Genomic DNA, 11,037 nt, shown 5'->3' on the forward strand with positions numbered 1-11,037 from the left:
GAAACGATTGCATAGAATGGCGGAGCAATGCCTACATAGATCTCACAGGAGAAAGGCAGGCCGAGATAAAAGGCCGAGCTAGGTAAGCGTGAGAGGACGGAATGGAGCTGCGGTGGCGCTCGGGCAGCGACGCCAAGACTTCGACGGTGAGCGTCGCGGCACGTGACCCGTACCAGTACCCTCGACCTGCTCCTACGCCCAGCCCTAGCTACCCTCGAAACCACGACCGGACCTAGTCAATCAAACATACTTCGGTGCGTATCTGCGCGGTGCAATCATCTCAGAGGCTCCATTCGATCGGCCTCATGTGGTAACAGGTTCGCGGCTCGCAGTACGTGGCAGTAGACGTGTTGCTTACCCCAATATCGCTAACAGGTGTCGTGTCTAGGCATTGAGACTCCGCAATGAGTGTACATCCGACCTACTTCGACGACAACGGCCGCGCCGCACGTCTCAGGCCCATCTACGCCCCTGACTTTAGCTTGCCTGTCGCGTTCCAGACAGTGTGGGGACAGGGAATAATTGCCAAGTGGTATTATGAGGCTCTGCAGGATACTGCACGCCCGGATAGGGAACATCCGATAATGCTCGAGCTGTATTGGCAGGAGAAGGTTCGCCGCGGAGAGTTTCCTGGCCCAGATGATGTATCCCCTCTAGGCTTTGTGTTTCCGGCGCCAGCCTATGTGCTGCATTCGTTCAATGAGGAAGCCACCGAGATGGTCGAGCCTCACGGAGTGTGGAGCGTGACGATGGAGGGGTCGATACCGCACACACCCGAAACCGCGCGAAGCCACCGGCGGTTGCCACCAGGAGAGGTGCGGATGTTGGAAGAGCTAAACGTCCCAATAGGACCAAAACAGCAAGAGTTGGCTATTCATCCAATCGCAAGCTGGGCACCGCCTGACAGCGTCGACCTTCGCCTGCTGGGATCCTGTCCAGTCACTGCCATCGAGATGTTTACAGTAGGTAGTGTCTGGGTTATTGCTTGGCCTGATTTTGCTAATGTGTTTCAGTTCTTCCCGTACCATGTGAATTGGGATGGGTTCTCGCGTCGCTTCTATGAGCGCCCCGGCGGCTGGTCGATCGGACATATGGGTCTCGCGATGGTAAGCTGTGGCATCAACCTTGTTCCGGATGTTTCTTACACATCCAGCTCCGTGCGCGTACCGTGACAGCACCCAATATCCTCGAGAACCACACGAGCTTCATCGGCAAGAAGATCCGTGGTCAGAAAGCGAAGGAAAACATGTTCGACAATCGTCCCGAGGCAATCGACGTGACTTGTGCGACTTGGGCGCCACCGACTGTTGCACAGAAGAGTGTCGTTCCGATAGACTATTACCTGGCCGACCTCGCTACGGGAATTCATCGGTCAGACTTTCCTGTTGGCGATGATAAAGGGCCACTGACGTTTGCGATCGAGTACGCTCTGGACCGTCCACGCGCTCCTATCAAGCTGAGTGACTTTGAATACTTGGTCTGGGCTGAAAATCTAAATGTGGAGGCGCCAATTTCGTTATGGACGGACGCGATCAACAACGAGATGGATTCAAAGGCAGTTCTGCGGCACGCAGGGAACCTCGCCGGCTACCGCGCGGCTCATCACATGTCCAGGGTTCGGGGAGGAACGACTCAGACGGCTGACAGTACGGAGAAGTCAGGCAGTGGGGCGAAGTCCACGAAGAGCAAGTCTAAGAGCAAGCCTAAGCGCAAGTCTAAGAGCAAGTCTGAGAGCACTGGTGGGAGGGTCAAGCGGATTGCAAAGAGTTAGTTGTCTGTATGGGAAGGGGTCTTCGAGAGCAACGGTAATAGTCGTTTATGCGAGCGAGCAGTAGAGGAAGGAACGACCACGGGCATGTGGCAGGTTGTTCAAGTTTTAATGAAGAACATGCGGCGTTTGCCCGGCGTTTGATATTGTGGGTTCATAATGTACAATATCCTTGTCTGGAGCGTCAAACGACGTGGTGAACTCGACCTCGGAACAGGTGACGTCGATATGGACCGTGCAATAGACTACCATCGTCTTGGCAATTTCCCAAGAGTCCACACTGCCCTCAATAGGCTTTACCTGCTTTCGAAGTGCTCTAATCGCGTTCACGAATAGAGTGAATTTTTACTAAGCGAAGTAGCGTGTTGTCTCATCCGCTTGGTGGTGACATATTAGTAAGCAGTAATAATCTTTAGCGCTGCTCATCCTTCTTGGCAGCAATCGCTCGCTTGTCGCGGCATCAACAACTCTAGCTCACCGTGTTCTTCAAGGTCATTTGAACATCTGTTGAGTGGTTTTTGAAAACATATGAAGTAGCGAAGGCCCTCAATAAACTACAATCGACTATGTTTGGAGGGCCTCCATGCACTCCCCTATGTTTGGGCACTGGAACAAGGGGGCGTTCCTAACGTCCTTCTCAACGTCCTTCATGATATCGTCTTCAGGTCCAGGTTGTTACTGACGCATTCCTCCGCGATACGCGGTAGATTCGCGGTAGCAAAGGCTCCATAGAATGTCTTCTGACGCGTTAAACGCGTTAAGTTCAATCTACTTCATATCTCCCTACTGTGCTTAGACCTCTTGTTGCATAGCAATTACGAGTGTTACTGCTCTCCATCGATTTTTGAATATGTGCGACACCCGGTAATTTCACGAAAGACGAAAAGGACTACACAGTGCTATGCTAACCATCACACCATATTGAATTTTGACTGCGATTGCTAACAAGGAACAGATTTGAAGAGATCGCAAGCTACACATGGGAGCTTGATGGGTGTGGAGGGAGATACTGTGGCTTTCCTATGTCTCGCACAGCACACAGGCATTTCTATTCACTTTGCGATGCGCTAATGTGTACAGGCACCGGCAGGATCTAGTTCCGTCGGAAGCACTTCCTCTTCCCAAATTGGTTCATCTTCAGTATTGAGTAGTTCTGCCTTGGCATCCAGCTCTAGCTTGACATCAACTTCGCCTGGAGTCTCGTCATCTTCCTCGATCGTCTCGTCCTCGGCGACGGACCTTGTGTCCTCCTCGGTGAGTCCGCTCAGTGTGCAATCTTCCACTTCGTCCACCCTGGGGACCTCGTCTTCTGTGACAGTTCCGTCGTCATCATCCATAGGAGGTACGACACAGAGCAGTACGGTCATTGGCACTTCCAGTAGCTTGGTTTTGTCCACAGTCAGCTCTTCAGCGTCACCTGGAACCTCATCAAGTAGCTTGCAGTCCAGCTTGTTATCGACATCTGGAACGACTTCGAGCAGCTTGCAATTTACCTCGTCTACGGGAACTGTGATCCCTTCCAGCAGCTCGCAGTCCACTTCCGCCGCTCCGAGCTCATCATCGGCGCCGACTACCCCATCGAGCAGCTCGCAGTTCGCTTCTTCAATACAGAGCTCGTCTTCCGTGCAGAGCGGTACCATCTCATCCTCATCTACCACAGTCTTGTCATCAAGCTCCAGTACGCCTGTGTCTTCCACCGCGTCTTCGTCAATTGCTCCGTCCAGCACGCCACAGAGCAGTTCTTCGGTCATAACCTCGACCCAGTCCAGCATAGTGCAAAGTAGCTCGGTGAGTACAACTTTTCCAGTAGGCTCATCTTCCCTGGAGGTATCTTCCGGCGCTTCAAGTGTGGGGCCTACATCAGTGCCTAGTTCTTCCCCGAGTAGCTCCGCTGCATCGAACACGGCTATCCCATCAAGCACGCGCGCTATTTTGAGTACGTCTACTTCATCAAGTGGTCTGCTTTCGTCGAGCACTTCTGGCTCGTTAAGCAGCTCTTCTTTAGTAAGCAGTTCCACGTCATTAAGCACAGATCTTCCATCGAGCACATCTGGTGCGTTGAGCACAGCTAGCTCGTCGATCAGCCCCTCTGCATCAGGCAGTTCTAGCTCGTCGATCAGCACCGACCTCTCAAGTGCGCCTACAACGTCGGGCACGTCTGCTGCATCGAGCACATCCGCTTCCTCTACACTTGCGGCATCGAGCACACCTAATATATCGAGCACGCCTGCTGCATCGAGCACGTTTGCTGCAACGAGCACGTCTGCTGCAACGAGCACACCCGTTTCCTCTACACTTACGACATCGAGCACACCCGTTTCCTCTACACTTACGACATCGAGCACACCCGTATCCTCGACACTTGCGGTATCGAGCACACCTGCTATATCGAGCACGGCCGATGTATCGAGCGCAACCGATGTATCGAGCTCGTTCATTTCCTTTACAACAGCGGCACCAACAACGATCAGCTCATCGACTATAACATATGATACGGTTACCAGCTCCAGCCTTTTCAGCAATGCTCCATTCTCTTCCTCTTCCGTGAGTTACGTTTCTTCTATACCTGACGTCTTGTGATTTGCAGCGCCGCAGCACGATCGACGCACCCGTTTAACTTATCGACTAGCCCTCAAGCACACTGGCACAAAGTACTACAGATTCTAGCTCGACTGCAGGGGCATCAGAGAGCAGCTTGACATCCCCTTCCTTGACTAGTCTACCTCCGTCCACCTTCATCACAGCAGTAAGCAGTTCCGGCTCGCAATTTTCCTCCAGCACCTCGTCGGTGGGTTCAAGCAACATCGTTACGTCAACGCAGACCGCAAGCCCGAGCACAAGCCAAGAAACCTCAAGCACCTTTTCGAATGATTACTCTTCCACGACGCCGATTAGCCTGAGCTCCTCGGTATCGTCGCTACCTAGCAGCAGTGTATCACTCTCTTCCTTAGGCGCTGAGGTTTCGACTACTGCATCACAATATACCACAACGTCAAGTGCCTCTCCTGGCGGATCTAGCAGCAGCTCATCAGTGGAAACGACGCAGAGTAGCAGCACGCAAGATGCGTCCGGTACTACCACTACAGATCTGTCTACTACGACCGTGGAAACAACATCGAGTGATAGCCTACAAGCCACGTCCAATCCTACTTCTACAAGCTTGTCTCCTACGTCTGTGGAGACATCCTTGAGTAGCATCTCGCAGGATGCATCGACTCCAGTCTCCGTAAGTCCATCTACTGCAACGTCCATCGGCTCCGCACCAGGCACATCGAGTTCCAGTGCTCCTGATTTTTCTACTACGTCCTTGGGAACAACGTTGAGTAGCAACACACAAGACCCGTCGGGTTCCGCTAGCACAGATTTAGTCACCGAGAGCTCTTCCTCACAATTGGGTGTTACATCATCCTCATCATCAAGTGTAGGTGTTTCATCGACGTCTACTGAAATTGACTCTTTTTCGACGCTCATCTCCACTGGATCTATTCCGTCATCTGAATCTTCAGCTTCTACTCCGAACACAGACTCCTCAGTAACGATTGGACTCGCCACCTCTTCACTAGAAACGACAGGATCGTCTACAGACACGAGCTTCCCTGAGACCACGAGCACTTCCGAAACCACGAGCTCTTCTGCAGTTACGACCTCCTCTGAAGTCACGAACACTTCCGAAGTGGCGAGTTCTTCCGGAGTAACGAGCGCTTCTGGAATTACGAGTTCCCTTGTAGCAACGAGCATTAGTGCAGTCACGAGCTTTCCTGTGAGGACCTCGACTTCATCTTCATCGTCCATCTCCGTCGGCTCCAGTACACCTTCCTCCACGACGACTAGCACGGAGGAAGAGACATCAAACACCGTAATTGTGCCTGCTTTGACGACCGTGACAACATCTATTACCGAGTTTTCTACGCTAGCTACCTCAAGTATCATTTCCACGACGGTTTCTAGCAGCCTTGAAACAATCTTGGCGTCTAGCTCAATTATATTCACAACAACGAGCGACGACCAATCAACGTCAGCTGCTAGCTCAAGTCAATCCTCAACATCGAGCTATGCACAGTCGAGCTCAGGACCCAGCTCAATCATTCTGTCATCATCTACGAGTACTTTGGATTCAATCACAATCTCTAGTTCTGCCGATGCGTCTTTCGCAACAGACAATAGTCAGTCGAGCTCGGACTTCAGCTCAGTGACTACGTCATCGTCGATCAATGTAGAGTCAAGCTCAGCTACCTTATCGACAACAACGGGGGACGTGAGCTCGGGCTCCAGCTCGAATGTCCTGTCATCAACGGCTGGCAGCATGCTGTCAAGTTCATTCCCTGACTCAAGCACAATGCCCCTAACGACGACTAGCAGCGTACAATCTAGCACGACCTTGAATCCAATCACGATTTCGAGCCCGAGCCTAGAGTTTAGCTCAAGCACGGAAAGCAGCTCAAGCACGGATAGCAGCTCAAGCACGGATAGCAGCTCAAGCACGGATAGCAGCTCAAGCACGGAGTCGAGCTTAAGCACAGAGTCTAGCTTAAGCACGGTGTCAAGCATAAGCACGGGATCTGGCTCAAGCCCCCAATCTACATCAAGCACGGACCCTAACTCAAGCACCTTGCTCTTGACGGCTTCCAGCAGCATACAGCCAATTTCGACCACTCACTTCACGGAGACTAGTGCAGTATCCACCACAGCCAGTAGTAGTGAGATGACATCTAGTCTCAATGCACGATCCGTTTCTTCAGAAAGCTTTTCGTCTTCCGTACCATCTTCCGAGCTATCTTCCGCGCAGACCTTCACACAGTCGACCACCACGGAACATCCAAGTACCCAATTTTCGTCTACAGATGGAAGCTCCTTGTCGTCTCTGTCATCCTCAGCAATATCCACAATAGTTACTTCGACCGTCAACCCTACGACATCATCCATTAGTGCGATCTCATTGACGGACACTACCACATCCAACACTGCTGTTTCTACGAGCACGGCGACTGTTTCCATTGACTCTTCAACGCTGACCAGCTCGGAATCCTCGTCGCTAGAGATTTTAAGCTCAAGTAGTACAACTACAAGCTCAAGCCCAAGCTCCTTTATCACGGTGCCAAGCTCAAGTTTCATTAGTACAGTTGCTAGCCCGACCCCCACCCCGACAAATTCTATAACTGGAAGCAACCTTGGTAGCGATTCTAGTTCCAGTCTCACTTCCAGGACGTGGACGTCCTCCGCTCCAACAAGCTCGGTTTTGCTAACTACATCCTCTTCTCAGGTATCATCTTCATCTAGTGATAGTGCATCATTGGCGGGCTCTTCGACATTGAGCATAGGCACGGTATCTTCGACATCCATAGATACTTCCGATATATCGTTGTCGACCCAATTTAGCTTGATCTCGATTGATCAAAGCTCGACTACTGTACAAAGCAGTTCGGACGCAAGTTCTGTGTCTCCAAGCTCCAGTGCATTACGGACAAGTTCTGATACAAGCTCGCTATTTCCGAGCTCTACTATCATGCAAACGAGTTCTGATACGAGTTCGATCTACTCTACCACCACAGCCACACCGAGTGTTTCGCCTTCGGTATCGCCTTCTGCGTCCGGCTCATCTGCAAACTCGGTAAGATCACGTTTATTTATTGACTACTTTCCTGTATAGATATGAGTGTTCAAGGTAGCCAACACTGTCATACAATCCACAACTGACATGGGCTTGACCGATCCTTATTTAGTTTTGCCACGTACGAAGCGAAAAGAGCTTACTCTGTCATCAGGATACCATCACGAGTAGCTTTGTGGGCTCAACCGGTTCGTCCAGCTTGTTTTCGTCAAGTCTCGAGGGCGCTTCGTCCACCAGTTCCCTGAGTACGCCCTTAGACACCGTGTCTAGCTCTTCGTATTCGCCCACACGGTCCCGCTCATCTTGCCCGGCGCCGGTGACGAATTTCCTCACGATAACGACCGCAGCTAGTGAAGTGAGTCGTGCGCTAGATCTCTTTCTACTCCGCTAATCTAGTCAGGTGACCGTCACTGTGAGTGCTTCACCGGTCCTTATCACAGAGACGGCATATGAGTCTGGCCCCGCGGTGACAGCATTCGTCACGCAAGTGCAGACGGTGGTTCAAACCTTGCCAGCATCGACTACAACCGTTAGCGGATCTGTTGAAACTCTGGCCGCATCTACAGTGGTCATTACCGAAACGGCATATCAGTCGGGTCCAGCCGTGACCGCCTTTGTCACACAGGCGCAGACCGTCGTTCAAACATTACCATCGTCGACTATAACTGTTAGCGGATCTTTACAGACCCTGCCAGCCTCTACTGAGACGATGTATCAAAGCTACGTTCAGACCCTGCCGGCCTCAACGGTGACAATTAGCGGATCAGTGGAAACTTTGCCGGCATCCACGGCCACTATTTACCAAACTTATGTACAGACGCTACCCGCCTCGACTGTCACCATTAGTGGTTCCGTTCAAACCGTGCCAGCATCGACTCAGACGATATACCTGAGTGGGTAAGTTCAAAGGTAGGTGTTCCACCTGAGTCTGCATACTGACAAGGCACTCTATAGCTCTATCCAGACAATGGTTCAAACATTGCCCGCGAGTACCATAACCGTTAGTGGAGATGTGCAAACATTGCCGGCGTCGACGGTATACTTGAGTGGGTGAGTGAAACATCAAAGAATCCTCTGTGATACGCGTACATACTGATCACCCGTTCTAGAGCCGTGCAGACGCTTCCACCTACCACAATAACCGTCGATGGATATGTGCAAACCTTACCGGCCTCCACTACGACGGTATACCTTAGTGGGTGAGCAGACCAAAAGTTTACCTGTTGTCGCGCAAACTCACTAATCATTCTTTAGAAACGTTCAGACGTTGCCTGCATCTACGATCACAGCAGTGGTAACGGTTACCGGCCAGGAGACTTGCCCGTCGGAGGCTACGGTGTATCAGACTGCATATGAGACTCTCCCTACGACAGTCTATGAAACTGCCGATGCTAGCACCGTGGTCGTTACAGAGACACTTGAGCCGGATGTTGTAACCCAAGTACAACAGGAGACTATTTACATTACTGCTGGAAGGTCATACACGAACACTTACACTGGAAGGACGATCCAACCGTCTACTGTGTTTCAGACAGTTACCATCACCTCCCCACCTCAGACGATCGCGCAAAGCGCGGCTACTGTTTTCGTTACTGTACCTGGACCTACTGCTTACATATCCCAGCCATGCTCTAACAGCCCGATATATGTGTGAGTAGAAATCCTTCGTAAAGCTCCCAATGAGCTGACGAGAGAATAGGACCAGAACCGCCACAATCACTGAGACTACAACCGCGTGAGTAGAGTTGTCTCTGTGTCGTTGATCCATACGGGCATCAACTATCCTCTTCCGCAAATCTCCTTTGGGATTCCACTAACACGTATTAACACAGGACGTCTACTTCAGTTTCAGTTTCGGTATCGACTGTGACCTCGACCTCAGTATCGGTATCTACGAAGTGAGCGCCTTGAATCCCTACCATTGCGATGACACGACTGCTAACGAACGAATTAGTGCTGTGACTTCCGTCATCACAGTTACGCAGACCCAGCTGCAGTCAGCTCCAACTCAAACGGAGACTATTACTTCAACTTCGACAACCACCTTTCCGGCAGTCACCAGTCTCAGCACAACGACAAGCTTAATCACTCTACCCCCCGTTACTACCATCATCACTTCTCGTGAATTCGGTACAATCACGAGTACAGAGACCTTGGATCCGGACACTGTTACGTAAGTTGGAGCTGAACCTTCAGCTTTCCGTCCTAATTTTCCTGTTCGACATTCTGTTACGTTATATCACAGTGTTTACGCACTGTGATCAAAGTTTAGCCACTTGCATTGTGCCTGATGGTTTACCTGTTCTCGGCTTCTTTCGATAAAGGGTCTCTACCCTGCTAACATTGTTCCAGCCGCACTTCTACCCGTCTCGTGACCACAGCTTCGATCTCTACGTCTATCCGGCTTGTAACCACAGCCTCTATCTCTACACGTACTGCCACCGTTACCAGAACAAGTACACAAACGGAAACAGAGACGGCGACCATTGCCAGGACTACATCGACCAGGACTCTCACGAGTACCTCGGTGCGCACTGTACCAACCACCACTACGCAGCGAACGACTGTGACAGTCCCCACTACGGTGATATCACGTACGACCTCGATATCTCGACTGACAACTACCGTGCGAAATACAGTGACGTCGACGTCGATATCTAGAACCACGAGCACGATCAGAGCCACAAGCACAAGCATAAGCATAAGTCGATCTACTATTACATCGCTAAGGACGACTACTGTGACTCCGGCTACTGTTACGAGATCTATAACCGCTACAGTGCGCGTCACGACGACAGCTCAAGCAGCGGCGAAGAGAGAAGTGGAGGCTACACCGGCGTCAGAGCCAGCGCGTGGAGCCGTCAAGAGATGGCGAGGTATTCTGAAAGGTCGAAACGCGGGAGGTAATTAGGTACATGTGGAAAGAAGAGTTGTTAGTGTGTTCGTGGCGAAGTGTCGAGGCCCTGATTAGGTAATCAGAAAAGGGGGGATTGTGGTGCAAATGTGTGCTTGGTCGTGTGCATCTATTTTCCTCACCGTCATTCCTCCGTGACACTGCACTTGAGTCTCAAATCGTATACGCGACTCCGAAGGTGTGAAGGAAAGGTATCCGGTGACTTGTCTTTTGATGCGTTGTTATCTGCCCGTACGGTCTTCCTTTTTCCTTCACTTCTCAGCACCATTAATGTCTTCGCACCGTGGCATTTCATACTGCGGCGATGATATTCAGAACCTAAGTCGCTTGACACACATTTTGAAGCGATCCAAAGCGTCGTCTTAGCCTCGCCACGTAGTCACAATACGCTGCTACAGTCCCTTCGGTGCAGGGACAGAAGTCGAGTGGCGGAGCCTTGAATTCACCATTGAGCATTCCCCTCGGCTATTTCATTTTTATACGAAGCGGGTACAAAGAATGCGTCTCTGCGGCTTCCATCCAATGAAAATGTCTTCCATGATTTGTCGTGCTGCGTCCGAAGTAGCAAACCGCAAGCTATGTATGTAATAGAGATTGGCAACCAGGACCGAATGCGGTACATAAGGGATGGTGGATTTGATCGAATGATCTACTGTGGTCTCCCAAATTGGTCTCTGGTGAGTCAAAGTTGTGTTCGATAGGCTTTCCACTCAGTCAGCAGAGTCGAGACATGCTCAGGTGATGATG

General features: G+C 51.1%; 4 protein-coding genes across 4 annotated transcripts; 2 read left to right on the forward strand and 2 right to left on the reverse strand.

Annotated features, from left to right (window-relative positions):
- Nucleotides 1-404: 404 nt before the first annotated feature.
- Nucleotides 405-1,771, forward strand: N0V89_005329 (uncharacterized protein; the record flags this gene model as incomplete). The annotated part of the gene is made up of 3 exons (XM_056214106.1): nt 405-962; nt 1,014-1,106; nt 1,154-1,771. The coding sequence occupies 3 exons, from the start codon at nt 405-407 to the stop codon at nt 1,769-1,771; spliced, it is 1,269 nt and encodes a 422-aa protein (XP_056071373.1).
- Nucleotides 1,772-2,835: 1,064 nt separating this feature from the next.
- On the reverse strand, nt 2,836-4,573 carry N0V89_005330 (uncharacterized protein; the record flags this gene model as incomplete). The annotated part of the gene is made up of 2 exons (XM_056214107.1): nt 2,836-4,305; nt 4,427-4,573. The coding sequence occupies 2 exons, from the start codon at nt 4,571-4,573 to the stop codon at nt 2,836-2,838; spliced, it is 1,617 nt and encodes a 538-aa protein (XP_056071374.1).
- Nucleotides 4,574-4,639: 66 nt separating this feature from the next.
- N0V89_005331 (uncharacterized protein) lies at nt 4,640-6,403 on the reverse strand (the record flags this gene model as incomplete). The annotated part of the gene is made up of 2 exons (XM_056214108.1): nt 4,640-5,678; nt 5,949-6,403. The coding sequence occupies 2 exons, from the start codon at nt 6,401-6,403 to the stop codon at nt 4,640-4,642; spliced, it is 1,494 nt and encodes a 497-aa protein (XP_056071375.1).
- Nucleotides 6,404-8,343: 1,940 nt separating this feature from the next.
- N0V89_005332 (uncharacterized protein) lies at nt 8,344-10,037 on the forward strand (the record flags this gene model as incomplete). The annotated part of the gene is made up of 5 exons (XM_056214109.1): nt 8,344-8,426; nt 8,486-8,575; nt 8,631-8,970; nt 9,209-9,549; nt 9,794-10,037. 5 exons carry the CDS (start codon nt 8,344-8,346, stop codon nt 10,035-10,037), a joined length of 1,098 nt encoding a protein of 365 aa, XP_056071376.1.
- Nucleotides 10,038-11,037: the final 1,000 nt, after the last annotated feature.

Source organism: Didymosphaeria variabile, assembly GCF_027946475.1.
Source record: "Didymosphaeria variabile strain IMI 356815 chromosome Unknown scaffold_4, whole genome shotgun sequence".
NCBI classification, from domain to species: Eukaryota; Fungi; Ascomycota; class Dothideomycetes; order Pleosporales; family Didymosphaeriaceae; genus Didymosphaeria; species Didymosphaeria variabile.